This window comes from Psammomys obesus, unplaced genomic scaffold (genome assembly GCF_907164565.1).
Source record: "Psammomys obesus unplaced genomic scaffold, mPsaObe1.curated_primary_1811, whole genome shotgun sequence".
NCBI classification, from domain to species: Eukaryota; Metazoa; Chordata; class Mammalia; order Rodentia; family Muridae; genus Psammomys; species Psammomys obesus.
The window spans coordinates 10,409,337-10,427,966 of NW_026592118.1; the positions used below are offsets into that span (position 1 = coordinate 10,409,337).

Here is an 18,630-nt window from a genome sequence, read left to right on the forward strand (position 1 = left end):
CTCGCTTGGGGATGAGAATGGCAATGGGAGAAACCAACTGGAGATACCACCCAGAGCCACCATGTCAGGTTTGATCCAGACCTGGAAGCACCTGTCTTTCTTCACAGGGCGCTGGGAGTGTTCTCCTCTAGGCACAGCTTCCCCTGTGTTCCCAAGAACGAAGATGTCATGGGAGAAACAAGCTCCTGATGCTACAGGCCACAGGGGAGGAGCAGAAGGCTGCTTTCTCACCTTTTAAAACAGCGGGTAGCCTCATTCCCATGACCCTAGTAGCTCCATAGTGGTGGACAGTCTACAGAGAGAAGAGTGTCTGGGATCATAGGGCCCTGCTCATTCATGCTGGCTTTACACTCAGCGTGAGAGCCCACTGGCTGAGGGACACCTCTGTGTGCTTGGGCCTTCTCTAGCTTCTCTGGTCCACACTGGCCTCTTCCAGTGGCTGCTGTAGACTCAGGGAGCAGCCAGCGGCAGCACCCCACCCCAACTAACAAGTAACCCAGAAACACCCATTGTTCTTCTTCTTCAAAGGTAGAAGCCAAGTTTACCTCAGAACAAAGCTCCTTCCCATGAGATCAATAGCAGGCAGTTCCAGGATGAACTGCTGAGAGGGTGGTGTTAGACTTGGTCCCTCTCTCGGTTCCTGCCATGCCCATCTATTTCCTACATCATGTGAGGTCATGGAACTTGGTCCATCACACAGCAAACATGGAGCATGCGGGTAGATGGGAAAGCCAGTCTCCTCTCCACTCGGCCACTGGTTGATTCCAAAACCAGAACCAGATGTCCTCAAAACACACAGAGGAGGGCAATCTGCCAAGTAATACTTGAATACAGGAGCAAGACAGGCAGAGTCCCTCACTCTCCCGGGCTTTCTAGTTATCCAGCTGTCCTTGCTACCTCCTATGGGCTGCTACAGAGCTGTTGTTTTGTGAGGCCAAGAGATCCCTGCTGGCAGTGGGAGCCAGTTACCTGTAGAGCTGTCGTCTCCGTGGCAGGTCCTCCGTGCTCAGGAAATAGCTGCGGAGATGGGGAAGGCATACAGGGTTAGCTTGCCTCAGAGCACATTTGCAGGCCACAAGCCCTACACTAACATCTTCACAGCATCTCTCAGGGACTATGGCCTATATGGTGAACAACGGTTATGTTAGGCGTGGTGGCCACACTCATGACCACAGCAGGGGACAGCCAGATGCTCCAGGCAGACGGACACAATGGTGCAAGTACTGTCAGCTTCATGTGTGTCCTGTGCTAACCCTGGCCACAGAGCTCTGGGTCCTGATGGTACAGCGCACCACAGATTAGTAACCTCCTGGAGGGCAAGGAGAAGTCTTTATATGATCCCCTATAACCTGGCCTGGGGAATGCATGTCTGCTGGTTTTCTCCTAAGCCTGAGAGTCCCTCCTAGGTGAGGCAGAGCAGGACTCATCAGGTGCAGGACTGGGCCTGAACGCCTACAGACTGTTGGGCTCCCCCTGTTAGCTGCTGAATAATCTGGAGAAAGCAGCTTAATTTCTCTGCATCTTGGTATTTATTTTCATCTCCTGTGTGTGTATGTGCACTTAGGTGCATGCCTATGCATATGCAGGTATTATGTGTGCACAGGTGTACATGTATGTACTTGCCTATAGAGGCCAGAGGCTGACCTTGGGTATCGTTCCTAAGGAGCTGTCCATATGGTTCTTTTGAGACAGGCTCTCTCACTGGTTAGGTGAGACAGTGAGCTCCAGAGCCCCAGCATTGAAATGGGATTACAAGGGCCACCATGTCTGGCTTTTTCATATGGGCCCTGGGGCTTGAACTCACTTTCTCATGCTTGCATAGTGAGCACTTTAATGATGGAACCGTCTCCCCAGCACATGTCTAAGTTTGTCTGTTAAATGGGCAAGCATACCTATCCTAACATGTGACCATAATGTTAGTGAGATTGTGCTGGGCATGTCCTCAGCCCATTGCCCAGGTCTACAGAGACTCAATAACAGCTGCTACGGAGAAACATCCCTGTGAACCCTGCCACCTTACTAGCTTGTGCAAGCTTCCCTTTGTCAGCCTTGCAGCTTTGGGAGTTGGCTAGTAAGGCCCTGAGCTCACAATGACATTAGGAGTAAGTGCCATGATATAGGAAGGGAGAGGAGCCCCCACCCCCAGCTGGGTTTTCCCCCTCTTTCAGCATATTTGACTAGAAATCACACATGGATCTGCTAGCAGTCAGAGACAGCTTCTGGGATCTAGCCCCTGGTTCTCACTCACATCTTATTCCGCTTTTCATCGTAGGACAGGATCTTGGTCACATCCCAGTCCCCAGAGGTGATGGACTGGATGTTGTCATTGCTGCTGTTGGGCTGAAATACAGATGAGATGTCAGGGATGAGACACTGTGCTCCATCTTTGGTGCTTCATTCTGGAGCCTGTCAGAATGAGGCAATATCCACCCCTTCTTGTTTCTCTTCCACATGGCCCCGCTTGAATCCAGAACCCTCCGCGATCGGCTCTGGTGTTCACATCCTGGTCTGAGTGTCACCAATGGGAACATCACAAAGTCTCTCTGTTGAGCTTGTCCTGGTACCTCATCCCATCTTCTGCAGATACATACCCAGGGCCGATACACTTGTGAAGTTAATGTTTGTTTTAGGACCCAGAATGAAATAAAGAGTGTGTGGGGAGAAGGATGAAATCAGGCAAAATCAGGGAAGGAGGGAGGAAGGAACCCAGTGTAGTTCTTTTGACCATCCCTGCCATCCTTGCTGATGACCAGGTGCCACAAGGACTGGGTGTGATTCCTGCTCAGCTAGCATAGTTCTCAAGTGTCTTCCAGACCCTGTATTGTAGTTACCAGTACCTGACATCAGATGCCAGATGCAAGCAGCATTCAAATTCTCAGCTGGGATGCCAAGGTACAGCTGTGGGCAGCTGTTCTGAACGGCATATGCCCTGGGGGAGTGCAGAGGGGACTGAGCCTAACTTAGGTGATGGAGGCCAACACGTGGAACTGCAGACCCTGGTGCAGGCTGTATGTGTGAGAACATGAGCGTGGATTCAGGAAGGCACTGCCACAGGGCATCCTGGGCATGGGAGCAGAGGCCAGGGCAGGAGTGGGTCCCCGGGGGAGGGTGGGAACCACTTCCTGATAGATGCTAAGGGGTTCTCAGCAATTTCTGATCATCTGCAGGACTTTAGAGACTGAGGCTGAATGAAAGCATCAAAAAATTTTAAATCTTGCTTGAAATGACCCCAGTGAGAAAGTGAACAGAGCAAATCAGATTTTGGACATCTTGTAAGTCATGTGATTAAATGGCTTGAAAACAGAAATGCCTGCCTGCTGGGAGTAGTTATCATTCCTCCCCAAGGCATTTTAGGACCCTTCTCTCCCACCTCCCAGCAACTCCTTGAGGAGATGGTCCTGCAGGTTTTCTTCTGAGTCTCTCTCTCTCTCTCTATATATATATATGTGTGTGTGTGTGTGTGTGTGTGTGTGTGTGTATCCTCCCACTTTGCATCCACAGTCTTTCCAAACAGCCTTTTTCCTAATTTTATATGCTTGCCTCCATTCTTGACAACTTCAGCCAGCTTTAAAATCAGACCCGCATGCACAGGGGATGGGGTTGTTAACATAGTTTCAAGCACATGCCCTTCCTCATCCCCTCCTGTCTCAGGGCAGAGATGTCACAGCTCAGCGCCCAGGCAGCTCTTCCTGGGGCTGATATCTGCGTCCCTGCTCAGCAGCATGCATCCTAAGCTGTCTGACCAGAACAGGTTTGTCTGAGTGGCGGCTAGAGCATCATTAAGGACAGCTGTGCTTCTGGCTCAGCAGCGAGGCAGTGCTGGGCTCAGGGGGAGACTCATGAAGGACTTAGAGAGTGTCCAGAAGCGCAGACAGGCACTCACTGGTCATCTCGAGTCCTCATTGCTACCCATCAGTGAGTCCTCCCTGCCCCTCTATTGTTGCCTGAAATGTCATGTTCCGTGTTTATGTTCCTGGACATCAATAGAAAATTTAGATTCCAGCTGTTGCCCTGCTCAGGGCCTCCATACTTGGACAGTGCCATGGTGCCCTCAGCTTTGGAACCCATCCGTGAACATCAGCCTCCCAGGGATCACTGGGGTCCTGGGAAGGGGGAGGGTGCATGAGGCCAGCACCAATAGTACAACAGCATCGACGGTGGTGGGGTTTACCTGGGATGATGACACGGTGATATGGTAGAATTTCCCCCGGCCCCCCTGCGGGATCGCTCTGACAAAGAAAAACTTCCGGCCATCCTTGGAGAACACAGGCTCTTCATTCTGTGGACAAAGGTGACAGGCCCGTCAACATAAAACTTCACAGGAGCATGGAAAGTGAGTGGGGGGAGGGGAGGAGCACTCTCAGGTGTTTCCTATGTAATTTCTAATGACAGAGGGAGCTGAAGGTCTGTGTGGGGCCTTCCCTCTCTTAGGGACTAGAGAGTCAGACCTTGGGTTTTCTAAGAGCAGAGAGAGAAAGGGGCACCCAGGTTTACAGACCAGGGCTGAGGCTGGCTTAATTGGTAAAATGTTTCATGCTGTGCAAACATGAAGACCTGAGTTCAGATTCCCAGAACCCTGTAAAAAGCAGGGTGTGGCAGCAGGGGCCTGTAACCCCAGTGCTGTGGGATCAGAGACAGGCAGAATGACGTACTTGGTGAGCTCCAGGTTCCGTGAGGGGTGCTATCTCCAAAACTAAGGCAGAGAGCAGCTGAAGCAGACCCCTGATGCCAACCTCTGGCCTCCACATGCGCACACACACACACACACACACACACACACACACACACACACACACACAGGTGCGCTTACATGCACACCTGTACAGACCTACACGAATGTTCACATCTGTCGTACACAAACACGCACACCTCCATACACACTTGCAAATTCACACCCCAGCACAGGCAGATGGCACTGTTACCCATGGCAACGATCAGTGAAGGAGTGGGCTTGTACACACACCAGGCACACCTCACGGATGGGAGCTAAGCCCAGGCACACACACTGAGCTTCAATGATGGCCGTGAAACCCCTCAACACTCGAAGCTGCTGTGCGGTCTTTTGTCACACACCTGCTCAAAGGCAACTAGCCGAGGACTCCACCCTTCCCTCTTCTAGTCCTGTCTTCCACTCTTTTCCTTAACAAAACCCAGCTCACACTGACTCATCCATTGATGAGGCACGCCAAAAGAAAAATAAAAATCCACATGGAGCAACTGGGTCTATTTTAAAACTCTGACATCAGAGAGCCCACCTGGGCCTGGCTCTCACTAGGGACCTCCTAAGGAGGCAGGCACTAGGCATCAGTCTGAGCACTAGTCACATCTCCCCAAAAATAGCTCTGGGGTCGGGGCTACCAGCTGGATATAGGACCTGAGGGGTGTCCTGTTACCACACTCTATTCCTGGCACCCTAAGAGCCAAGCAGGCAGGTACTTACAGCCCTTAGCCTGCCCTAGTGGGAAGAGGACACTGGTGGGCAGAGTGATTTTGGTATAGGAGCATCTGTACCACATTGTGAAACCAAAGTCTGGAAGTTTCTATCAGTAAACAGCAATTTGCTGGCTAGGCCAATTGCTAATATACATACATACATACATATATATAATATATGTATAAATATATATATATTGTATATATATATATATTTTTTTTTTTTTTTTGCAGGGATGAGAACAAACAAATCATAACATTATAATGCAGGGATAAGCACAAACAGTAAATAGAACGCAGCTGGCCCAGGAAAAACTCATTTCCCCACAGTGGAGGAGCACATGCAAATATGACGTGCTCAGAGAAATGAACTAACATGTGATTAAAATGACATTTAATCTTCATGAATATTTGCAATAAAATGAAACCTTTAATCTGCAAATATTGATTTTTCTATTTAGAGTTGGGAGTGTGGTATTTAACAGAAGAGGGGGTGGAGAGGGCAGCCGTTAATTTGGCTTTTTAGATGGACTTGTGTTTGCCAACCATGCGGCGGTCGAGGCAATAGTCCCCTAGTTTTGTGGGGGGAAATGTTTGCACTTTGGAGAGAGATTAAAAGCAATATGATTAATTCTGGTCAGAAGCAGCATTCTCATATTGAGAAGGCCGCAGCTTCTGAGGTCATTGTCCACTGCTCTCTGGAACCTTCCAGAATGTGTTGAGGGCAGTCTTTGGAAACGTGCTCAAGTAGGAAACAAATGTGTGTGTGTGCGTGCGTGCATGTGTGTGCGTGTGTACATAAGAGAGCAAAGGTCAATCTTGGCTGTTCTTCCAGGCCCTGTCCACTCTGTTTTCTGTGACAGGGTCTCTCACTGGCCTGGGCTGTGCTGGTTTGGTTAGGCTAAACGGCCAGTGAATCCTAGGGATCCACCTGTCTCCATCTTCCCAGTGTTGGGATTCTAAGCATGTCCCATCATGTCTTGTGTTTGTTTGTGTGGGTTCCAGGGGTTGAACTCAGTTCTTCATGCCTGCATGGCAAGCCTTTACCAGCTGAGCTATCTCCCCAGTCCAGTGAATAAATTTTTAGTAACAAAGCACAGGGTGCTTTTGGCTTGGAAACCAGGATTTTAATAATGGTTCTGCCTCTTGTTTCGATACTGAGGGATTCTGGTGTCCTTGCTGGGCTTCCTGACTGCCAGCTCTCTCCACAGCAGACCTTCAAGGAATGTAGTCTCAGTGTGGCTTCTGCTAGTTTCTTTTCTATAGCTCTGTCCTCTGACCTTCGAGTTCAAAGTTGAAGTCCCAAAACCAAGTATCCAGCTAAAGATGTGAGACAGCCAGAAACTCACCCACAAGAGTAGCTAGGTAGACAGCAGTTCTGGGTTCAACACCCAAGTGTGCCGAGGCTAGAGGGCCAACTTGCCAGTCTGGCAGCAGTGATGAGCATGCAAGTAGCCAGATGAAATTTACTATTTCTCTAGAATATCCTCAGAGAAGAGGGCTACTTATAGGGGTAGCTACCCCTTTGTTGATTTCTGGGGTTCTCTTTGGGGTCCATAGTGAGGCTCCAGGAAGGAGATGGAGAGAAAGGGCAGATGATGTGGCCTGGGCATGTAGCTGGCTATGATAATGAGGCTGACAGCACAGGAGCCAACCATCCTGCTGGCACCACAACAGGGAAGCTCAACGACTGGAGCAGACAGGACCCCCTGGGTCTGCAAGGTCTTCTGAGTTGGGTGGGGAGTGGAGTGTGGCCTCATATTATCTTCCTGGGTCATGTCTGTGGCCTCTGACGAGAAGTGCCTGAGATCCTGAAGGGGCAGCCGGAGGCTTCCTGGCAGCTGACAGCAGCCCAGCCTTACTTAGGCTCCTGTGCTGCCCTGCAACACCATAGCACAAGTTTAAAAATAGTGTCCGTGAATCCCTTTAGGGGAAGAGGATGAAATGGGAACTGTTTGAATTTGGGTTTCACTGGAGCTTAAGTAGTTGTGACCCCCTTGTAGAGGCCCAGACCATGGTATGTCAATAGTCAGCCTCACCACAGTGGGGCAGGGCAGCCCTGACCCATGCAGAGAGTCCCACAGGGTGTGGATGGTTAGATTTCCTGTAGCTTCTCACAGCAGCCCAGGATGAAGCGCACCTGTCCTGTGTGAGTGGCTGCGAGGCCTGACAGAGCTGCAAAGCATCCTGGAGAGGATTGTTCTCATAGAGGTCACAGTGCTCCAACAGGGCATTTAACAGCATGGGCACTGAAGGCACTCACATCACCATTTGAGTGCATTCATATCGCCACACAGCTATCCTCTCTCGTTCTAGCTTCCTGAACATCTAAAGTGATTGCATCTTCAAATATCAGCTACTTCTTGGTTCATTGAAAATTTACATCTAAAAACAGCAAAAGCAAAAAATTGAGTGCTACTGTTTCTCTGTCTTCATGCTGCTGGGAAAGGACCTGGTTTTCTGAGTGCTGTTCAGGACTTCAGCACTCACACCCGGTGCCTGAAGCTGGTGGCTTTCTTTCATGTGGTGAGACATTCAGTCAGAGAACAGGAAGATTCGGTGTCGGCTCTGTGGCTGCTCTGCCATGCTGAAGAGCAGATGAACAGAGGACAGCTGGAGGCTCCATCCCCAGGCCCCCAGGACAAGACAGTGCATCCCTCCAGGGGCTGCAGTGAGAGCAGACAGGAAGTAACTGCCCGTTGAAACTCCCTTGGAGGAGGGTGCAAGGACACTGAGCTGCCCCAAACACACTTCTAGCTGGCTTTTTTTTCTTTTTTTTTTGAGCCTGTCCTTACTTCCCTTCAAACCCTCCTTGTGCATGCTCCACAGCCCCTCCCACCCCATTTTCCTGGCTCTTTTCCTGTCAGAGGCTGAACACCAAAACACAGCTTCAGAGCCAGGTTCACTCCCATGCCGTGGGATTTATGAGCCGTCTCATCTGAACGTCTGGACAGGAGCATCGCCAAGAGCTATGCTCTAGTTGGTTCATTTCCAAAAAGAAATCTACCAAGGTGAAATTCACAAGTACAGCATTTTAACAACACTGAGCAGTCCTAGCATTTAGTGCATTCATGACATCATACAGTTGCCTCCTCTAGTTCTGAAACCTTCCTTTCTCCTTCCCAAGCAAAACAGCTTCAAGCACCAACCTGGCGACTACTGGCCGGCTTTTTGTTTCTGTGGACGTACTTATGGATGTTTTACATGAACAGGCACACACTGCAGGGGCCTTTTGTGCCTGTTCCTTTCACTCAGCATCATGTAACAGCTGCCAAAGGCGGGACTTCTTCAAGTTGGCACTTGTGGCATATCCATGCAATGGAGAATTACTCAACCATGATAAAAGGTTCGGTATCCTGATACATGCCACATACAACATGCTGAAGTGGAGTAGTGGATTTTTATAGCTAAATATTTTAAATGACAAAATTTATATTTATCAAATAAACATATTATTTTGAAATGCATATGCATGGAAGAATGCCCAAATGGAGCTAATGAATACATATATTATAACTTTTTCATGTCAGCTACGACTTAGAATCTACTCATAAATGTTATTTTCTTCAAATTTAGGTATCTGTCTGTAAACCTGTGAGTAAGTGCACCCGGGCATACAGGAGCCCCTGGAGGCCGGAAGAGGGCGTCCCTTGGGACTGGAGTTTCAGATGGTTGATGAGCTGCTATGTGGGTGCTGGCAGTGGAACCTGAGTTCTCTGCAAGAGCAGCCCGTGCTCCTTACCACCGAACCATCTCTCCAGTCCCTTGTAAATGTAAAGATTACAGCACATTAATGACTGAAGCACGCTGTGCATTAGAAAGACTCTCCTGAGCTTACTTGTCCTGAAAATGAACTGAAACCAACTGACATCCCCCAGCCTCACACACTCCCACTAACCACCTATTCTGTCCTTTGAGTGAGAACATGCAGATGATGGTGGCTATTTTGACTGACAACTTTACTGGATGAAGAACACCTCGAATACTGGGGAGGTGCAACTTGGCCCGTGTCTGTGTTTAACCACACCATCTTTTGGCCTGTGTTCTCAGACTGAATAAAGGGAGGAAAAGGAAGAAGCCCAGTGAGTAGCAGCGTTCATCTCTCTGCTTCCTGACTGTGGGTGTAGTTATGTGGCCAGCTGCCCTATATCTCTGCTGCCATGACTTTCCTGTCATAGTGGATTGTTTGCAAATAAACCTTCCCTTCCTTAAGTTGTACTTGTCAAGTATTTTCTCACAGCAACGAGATGAGTAACTGACACACATAGTATTCAACCCCCTCCCCCCACCGTGCATGGCTTCTGTCACTTATCACAGTATCCTTTAACTTCATCCAGGTTTCATTCTTACATCTTATATCTTTTTTACCTTTTTTGGACAATCTCTTGCTGGACAATCAGGTTGTTGTCTTGGCTGTTGTGAACTGCAATGCAGTGACATAGGAATCACTTCAGCATTCTGATGTTATTTCCTTTGGATACCACCGGTAGCGAGATTTTACTTTTAGCTGTTTGAGGAACCTCCACACTTATCTTCCAGAGACTTTCCTGACTTATGTTCTTGCCAACAGGTTGATAGAGTTCTCTGTATTCTCATATTCCCTCCAGTATACATCTTTTGTTTTTTGATACTATCAAAAAACAGCTGTGATGTAATTTCACTTTGTGATTTTAATTTGCATTTCTCTGGTGATTACTAATGAGCATGTTTCATGTATCTATTGGTCATTTGTGTTCTCTTCCTTTGAGATATGCATATTTAGATTTTTTTTTTTTAAATTGAGTTGTCTCTTTGGGCTGGAGAGATGGCTCAGCAATTAAGAGCACTGTCTGTTTTCCTAAAGACCCAAATGGTTTCTCAACACAGCAACTTCTAGCTTCCTCTGGTTCCAAGGGATCTGATATTCAATTTTGTACTCAAATGGTGCACATACATGCACTCAGGTACACACATATATGTAAAGTAAAATGTGTTGAAAAATTTGAGCTGCTTCAATTCCTTACATATTTAAGTATTAACCCCTTACTTCATGTGTATTAGTCACTCTTTAATTTCTGTGATAAAATATCCTCCATAAAAAACAATGTAAGAGAGAACGGCTTTATTCTGACTCAGTTTGACAGTGCAGCCCATCACGGTAGGGACGGTAAGGCAGCGGAATGTGAACAGCTGGTCTCCTTGCACCCACAGGCAGGAAGCACAGAGAGATGGATGCTGGTGCTCAGCATCATTTCTAGGTGGATTCAGATCCACCTAGAAAGCTGGTCCTCAGTGGTGGTGGTGTTTGGGCAGGTGGTGCAGCAGTTCTTGAAAAAGCATGTCCCTGGGGCAGGCTTTGAAAGCCACAGCCTCGTCTGAATTCCAGTTTGCGTTCTCTGCTTTGTGTTTGAAGACATAAGCTCTCAGCTTCCTCTGCTTGCTGTCATGGCTCCCATCATGATGGGCCCTTATTTGGCTGGAACCATAAGCGAAAACAAACTCTTTCATTCATAAGTTGTTCTTGGTCATTGTGTTTTGTCACAGCAATAGAAAACAAACTAACACAGGGGCCATTGCTGACAGTTGAATTTTCAATTAGTAGAATCTTCCATGTCAATAAAACACATGACTGTGTTTCTTACTCAAGCTCTTTTGTTTTCTTACTTTGTTGTGCATGGAACCTGGCCTTTGTACATGCTAAGCTGGTGCTCTCCCGAGCTCCATCTCCAGCCGTCTCTGCAATGATTCAAATCTGTTTTGATTTTTCTTATAGGATTTGAGCATAGTTTTATTTCCTCAGGTGGATTAAAGAGAAGTAAGATTGCTGAATTTTGTCTAATGCAAGAGTGTGGAAAGAAACAAAAGAACCAACAGAAAATAAAACTGCTAAGGGGTTACTCTACAAGTATGCTAATTCAAAAAAATTGCATCGCAGGGCAATTTGCCTAGGCTTCTTGTAGGCTCCTTCTTATTCTGGGCTCTTATTTTTAAAGGACATTTTTTTTTTTTAAATTAAAACTTAGGTGTGTTTGTGTGTGGGTGTGTGCACATGAGTGGGAGGGCTCTCAGAGGTCACGAGGGTGTCTGATGACTTGAGTTGGAGTTATAGGCAGTGCTGTGAGCCCTTTGGCACTGGGGCCAGGATGTGACCTCCAGTCCCCACCAAGGGCAGTTCACATCCTAACCACTGGGCCAGCCCCTCCTGACTTTCAGCCACTGACTTCTTTGTTTCAGTGCTGGCGACCGGACCAAGAGTCTCAGGCACACTGCATATGTGCTTTACCAGTGAGCCTCGCCTCAACCCCCAACCTTTTAAAATCTTCATCCCCCAGAGCCCAAGGTATGGTGGGGGAACCCCAGGCGTGGTCCTGGGCTCAAGTTTTTTGAGGAAATACCTCACTGAGAAGGGTCACATCTATAAAGCCATTCCAAGGAATAAATGGGGATATCAACCACATGTTCATCGCCACAGACCCCATCTGGGCAGCTTCTCTGGGCTCACCATTTTGAGTTCACCAAGTACATCACCTGACTGGGAGCTGAGATCTCAGCCATCATCTTGGGTGGGGGTGGTGACATCCAGGGAACTCGGCAAGCTTCCCAGGAGGATGGAGAGGAGAGGGCTGTGCGCACACTGCCCCAGTCACAACAGCGCGTGCATTTGGATGATCCCAGGCGGGGAGCCCCACGTGACTCCCTGGTGTGAAACCCAGGGGACCCACCCCTGTGGAGGGCTAGGGGTTCAGGGTGAGGGGAGCTCAGGGAGCCGTGTGTGGAGTTACCTGTCTGTACAGCCAAGCTTCACTTTCATCCTCGTGTTTCTGAAATAGAATTGGAGCATTAGGAAGGGGCTTTTGTCTGTCCGCATGCACTGTACAGAGGATGATTTAATTTCACCAGCATGGCGGCTGCACTCGAACAGAGTGGCCACCGGGGCCTCTTAGTGGGAAGGTAATTCCCGTTCTCCTCTTTGTCTCCTACTGTGGCTCACATCCCAGCACAAGTGTCCTCGGGCAAGAACAATGCCGCCGTCCCTAACAACCAGGGCGATCCACAGCGGTGAGCATCCCTGCGGAAGCTGATGGCATTTCTAACACCCCGTGGACACCACTGGCCAGCCTGTGCCCACTTGGTGGTCACACTAGCTGGGTGTGTGTTTACTTGGCAGTCACCACTGGTCAGTGTGTTCCTTTAGGGGCAGGCCTCTGGTACAGCATTGCTGTATTGTATGGAATTATGTGTGACACACACACACACACACACACACACACACACGCTAGTGGACACTGTGTGTTAAAATTACAGTTTACAATTCCAAGAGACGATCCTGGGAAACCAAGCCAGTTTAAAGGGGTCCAGGCATGTATGAGAGTTGCTCTCCAGAACCATGTGCAAAGACATACAGACAAATCATGCCGGGGTACCAGATGGCTGCTCTGCTCAGTTGCTGTCACCTGAGGTGCCACCTGTCTGGTGTTGGTTCTGCACGGCCTGTGGCAGTGGCAGTGGCTGTTCCTTACTGTATGGCGGACATATCAGGACAGGCACAGAGAGGGTTTGGTCATTCAGTAGAGATGCCCAGCTCTGGGCCTGCCTGTATCCCCCCATTCTTGCCTCCAGCTCACAACAAGCCCATCAGAACTACCCAGAATTGCTTCTGGTGATCTAACAGGAAGAAAGTCTCAACCCAGCTTGAGGCGTCAGAGGCTGGCACAGATCACCGTGACCTCCGAGGGAACCCTCCTTGGGCAGTGGGCTGAGAGCTGCCTGGTAGAGCCCACAGCTCTCAGTGAACCTGCACAGGCAAGCATGGTGTTTCTTGCTAGAAAACTTAGGGTCAAATAGAAACTTAGGGTCAAAAGCATTTCTGAAAGATCTGTCTGAAGTGGCACTTGGTCTTTTAAATTCAGAGTGAGGTGACTTTTTCAGAGCTGTGGCTCTGCCATGTGGAAGCCTGGCTGGCAGAGCGGGTGGGGGGGAGCATCTGCTGCCCTGGCCAGGAGGTAAGGGTGCCCTGGGCTACCTTCTGCTTCTAGACTGCAGGTTGGCCTGGACCTGCCCTACTTGTTCTGGAGCACCTGGCTTTAGGATATTGTGGAAGAGGAAGAGCTTTTGGACTGAGCACTCATAGGTCCTGGGCCAGACTCCTTCTCTTTTGAACAACTGAAATGAGGAGGATGAGGAAAGCAGTGTTCCCAGCACAGTAGCGACAGTGTGAAGGGAAACAGACCCTTGCCTGCTAGAGCCCCCGAGTGCGGCTATAACAGCTTCCCAGGGATTTTGTAGCAATATCTGATTTGTCCATCAGGTGGCACCAAACCAGAGGCTGTGCATACTAACCTAGGATTCACAATTTTTCCAGCAGGAGCCTCTCCAAATGATTGGGTGCCACCTCCCAGGCTATGGCCACCCCTTCACCCACTCCTCTGTCCCCAAACTGTACCTTAGTGCAGACACCTGTGGTGGCGTCACAGAGGGTCAGGATGGACACATTCTGGGCCCGGTTTAGCCAGGTCACAGCGACCTTGGTGCTGGTGGCCCACTTCACCATGGTGATGTAATACTCCCTGAAAACACAAACAAGAGTGTGAGCAGGGCCAAGGGACACCAGAAGCCGGTTCCACCACACTTCTGGATCCAGCAGCCAGTGTGGTGTTCTGAAATGAGGTCATTCACATGTGGCTCAAAACTCCTTATGAGTGATCAAATAACCCTGCCCCTCACTAGTTGGTCTCTAAGACTGAAGGCTGGGGCTGCCCTGCCAGTTTGTGGGGTCACATGCTCTGGCTGGGGCTCTACTGACCTCAGTTTCACGTGACAGTCCTACCAAAGGCATAACTCTGCAAAAGCTTATGCTTTGGGTGTGTGGGGTGAAGAGGTAGGGGCGCTGAGAAAGAGGGAGGAGAAACATTGAGTGAGAGGCAGTGCAGGAGATCCTCAGAGAGCCGAGTTGCAGAGTCTCCGGGGTTGGACAATTGAGAGTTCAGTTCCTTTTCTTCATTCTTTGATGGGAAAATACCCAGGATTAGGGACTGTGGCTCTGCTTCTGGGCTTTGGTGAACCCCATTTGGTGCCACATGCTGGATTTTACCCAAACTTGAAAATACCACCATGCTCAGAGTGGCCTGGTGTTCATATTGGGAGGATGTGGGTCTTAGGGTGATTAATTCTGTCACCCAGGACTCTCCAAAGCTGGGATGCCCCACTTCCCATAGAAAAGGAAAAAGAAAATGTCAAGAAAATAAGTGTTCCAAACAGGTATCCTCAAGTGACTTCCTAGAACATTCTAGAAGCCAGCTAACACATTTAGTTACCTGCCTGACTTTATCTATAATGAGATCTGCTGTTGAGGATGAACACTTTGCTTACAAGATCTTTTATCACAGGCGATAGTGGCACACTTCCCTGGTGCTCCTGGTGAGCTGGAATCAGACCTTGCTATCTTTGCTTATGTTTTACAGAAAGGCCTGGATAACCAGGAAACCCACTCACCTACCATTGCTCATTCCCCAAATCTACCTGCCGATAGGTTTTCAATTGCTGAACTGATGAACAGGTCAAGCACACAGCCTCCAAACAGGTCTGACTTACTGGGTAGGGGCAAGAGGGGCCCAGAAACTGTCCCACAAAGTCCCAGGGAGCATCAGAAGGTCTTGTAAGGAGCACACCTCATTAATTCTCAAACAGGAGGTATTTCCAGACACAATCAACTGAGATTTCTAAAACAGAGCCATTCCTCTTCATACCATCTACTCACAAGCCCGCAGGCCCAGTGAGTGGATCTGGGCTCCGTGTTTCCAGGGTCTATATCTTCCCGTGTCCCCTGTCTTGGTGCCTGCTCTGAAGTCAACATGTCTTTTCATTTGCATACCCCACACTTCTGTGTATCCCTGTTTCTTAGCCTCTTGATGGGGCACGAGAAATCTGAGAAGATGCCCCCACCAAATTGGCCTTTGGGCAAGTGTATGGTGCATTTTATTGATTGATAATTGATGTGGGAGCTCCCAAATCACTGTGCCACCCACAGGTTGGTAGTTCTGGGTGCCACAAGGGAGCAGACAGAGCAAGCTATGAGAGGCAGGCTCGTAGGTAGCACTCCTCCATGGCCTCTGCTTCAGTTCATGCCTCCATGTTCCTGGCTTGAATTCCTTTCCTGATTTCTCTGGGTGATGGACTACAATCTGTAAAGTGAAATAAACCCTTTCCTCCCCAAATTGCTTGTGGTCATGGTGTTCTATCACAGCAACAGAAACTCTAAGAAACCATGTTAAAGGGTTAGTCCCAGGAGCGTGTGCTTGTAATTTCAGCACCGGGTGCGAGGTTCCCTGGGGCATGTAGTCAGCCAGTCTGAACTGGCAAGGTCCAGGTTCAGTGAAGAGTGTCTCAAAAAACTAAGGTAGCACATATTTGAAAACCAAACAAAAATCCTGACGTTGACCACTGGCCTCCACACACATGTGCATACATTTTCACAGATGGATCCATACACGTGTACACACAGGCACTCACCTCCACAATGTGTATACACATCCACTTATCCCCACACACTTGGGCACACATGTACACATTTTCACTCACTGTCACATATTCCCCCTCTATGCATTCACACACACACCACACCCAATGCATACGTACTCACCCCTACTCACATGTGAACATACACAGACAAACCCATTTGCACTCACATGCATGTATGCACACACACATACACACGGACTTTACCCCCGCACACACACACACACACACACACACACACACACACACACACACAGACACACACACAATTTCAAGAGGTGTGCCTATCCTCTGCTTCACTTCTCATGGTCTTCCTCACTACAGCAGATGGAGGTCAGGGGCTTGAAGATCCCTGGGGATGAAAACGTGCTAATGACCTCCCAGGAGTTGCTGGGCGCTGGCAGCCAGGGAGTGGGTGGGAAGCTACACCAACCTGCTCTTCCTACCAGCAACACTACTCTTATGGGGGATGATGGAGAGAGAATGAGGTTCTGTGAGAATGAAAGAACATAGAGCTGATTGGTGAGGGGTGCTGTAGGATGCTGGACATGATTCGACTGTTGCAAACATCACTGTGCAGCAAACTGTGCTTGTCCATACAAGATCTGCACAAGATCAAGCCAGCCAGCACCCCAACATGGATGGGGAGAGGCCCTTGGCAGACAAACTATTAACATTTGAAGGCTGCAAAGGGAGTCTCTCTCCTTTGTTAATAGGTAGTTCATGCTCCAGTGGATAGACACATATGCTTGCACTGATGAACAACACTAATCAGACCCAGGGGTTATTAGAGGCAACAAGAAAAAAGGAGGACATGGAATTGGAGGGGTGATGATGTGGTCACTAGGGAGGGAGATAGTGGTGGATGGATATGAGCAAAATACATTGGGTAAATATATGGAGTTTTTAATCAAACTATAGGTCTCTATTTCTAGCCCTGTCCCCAGTCAATGTCCCTTGAATGTGTAGAGCACTGGTAGACAGATGCAGCATCGAATGAAAAGAATAGAAAGAAATTATAAAGCAGTTAAGGGGAGGATAAAGCAAGATAGTCAGTATAACCCTTCTGAGGAAGTTGGGGCTGGGCCTGGCACAGGTAGAAGGTAGCACTATGGCTACCATGCTACCATGAAAGCAATACAGAGAGAAGTATGCGGAGTCATGCTTTTGAGATCATCAATACCATATTTGAAAAATGAGCATATCAACAGGAAGTTATGAGTCCTGTGGGCAATGGCGCTGATTCTCTCTCCCTTCTTTTTTTCTCCCTTCAGTTTTATGACTTTATTTGATACTCAGCAGTTTGACTGTTTGTTTGCACATGGTAATAGGGACATAGGCTTCCCAAGTATAGAGCTTGTTTGGTAAATCCCCATCTCATTAAACTTTCTGGACAAATGTACATGGAAACAGTATGGAATGTTTCTTCTTCCCTTGGCTTGGACAGCTTTGTTGAACCTTTTGTTAGCATTCATCTGGAGTTTCCACCTCCTTCAGGTAAGCTTCAAGGAGCACATTTTTATTTTATTTAATGTGTGTGGGAGTTTTGCCTGGTGCCTGCAGAGGCCAGAGAGGGCATAAGTTCCCCTGGAACTGGAGTTACTAATGGTTGTGAGCCACCATGTGGGTGCTGGGGCTAGAACCAGGGATCTCTGGAAGAGCAGCAAGTACTCTTAACTGCAGTGCCATCTCGTCACACTGAGTGCTTCTTGAAGCCTGCGTCATGGGTGCACTTGTCAGTGTTGAGAGGGTGTGCTCATGTTTCTCCCTCATCGATGGCAGACCAGTTCTTTTCACCCGTTTCCTGGCAGGAATCGTTCCACTGGGCCCAAGCTGATACCGTTTCTGCTGGTCTCTCTATTCTAAAGGATAGAGTTACCCAGAATGCTCAGGGAAGCTATTGTGGACAGCAGTGTTCTACTTAAAAAAATGCAGGCACTGATGGGCAGGTGATGACTCATAGGTTGGATGAAGGCTGCATGAGCAGGCCTTTAACTCCAGCTCAGGGTAGGGACTGATACTATGGACAGAGTAGCCTCTGCCTGGGAGAGACACTTCAGTTCGGGTAAAGACGGTGCCTTCAGCTCAGAGCACAGAGGTACTTGCTGGCGAGCAGTGGATGAAGTTTTGATTAGCCCACCTGTTTGCCGGGCTAACAAATGATGGGCCTTGTTTCTCTCAGAGGAATTAATGTGCCATGTCACTGTTTAGTATTTCCAATTCTGGCACGAGCTCTGACCATCTGTGGCAATAAAGGGCAAAGGGGACAAAGTCTATTGATCCCATGACACAAAGAGCTGGTACTTAACTCTGGCATCTTAAAGCAGTGTTTATTCCGTGTAGCGAGCTGAAACAGAGCACACAGTGAGAGGGGAATTTGTCTGTAAAGCGGTGTGCTTTCGCTTTGCTTTGAGAAAACTGCCATAACCCCGATCACAATGCTGCCTGTGTGACGTTCACAGTCCTGTCTGGGTCTTCCTCAGAACCGTCAGGCAACTATTTAAGATGTATGCGGGGTGAGTGCACTGCATAAAAGAGAAGCGATGTGTTCAGACAGATGGATATTCAATGCCTCTTCGTAATTTCTCTATCACAGAGGACCAAGAATAAAGCATGCCTGCCCCCCTCTCTCTGAGAGGGGCTGGCTATGCATCGAGGCTGTCTGTCAGGGTGTGTGAAGAGCTGGTGTCACAGAGAGCACAC

At 48.6% G+C, this 18,630-nt stretch overlaps 1 protein-coding gene across 3 annotated transcripts in view; it reads right to left on the reverse strand.

The window, feature by feature from the left end:
* The window catches only part of Dpp6 (dipeptidyl peptidase like 6), a 749,167-nt gene that overhangs the window by 54,155 nt on the left and 676,382 nt on the right, over positions 1–18,630 (reverse strand). For all 3 annotated transcript variants that reach the window (XM_055612951.1, XM_055612949.1, XM_055612950.1), the window contains exons 11-15: positions 13,856–13,979; positions 12,195–12,233; positions 4,172–4,279; positions 2,249–2,340; positions 970–1,017 (exon numbers count right to left, since the gene is read on the reverse strand). In XM_055612951.1, the coding sequence (XP_055468926.1) occupies positions 970–1,017; positions 2,249–2,340; positions 4,172–4,279; positions 12,195–12,233; positions 13,856–13,979 (411 nt within the window). The remainder of the gene's footprint in view (positions 1–969; positions 1,018–2,248; positions 2,341–4,171; positions 4,280–12,194; positions 12,234–13,855; positions 13,980–18,630) is intronic.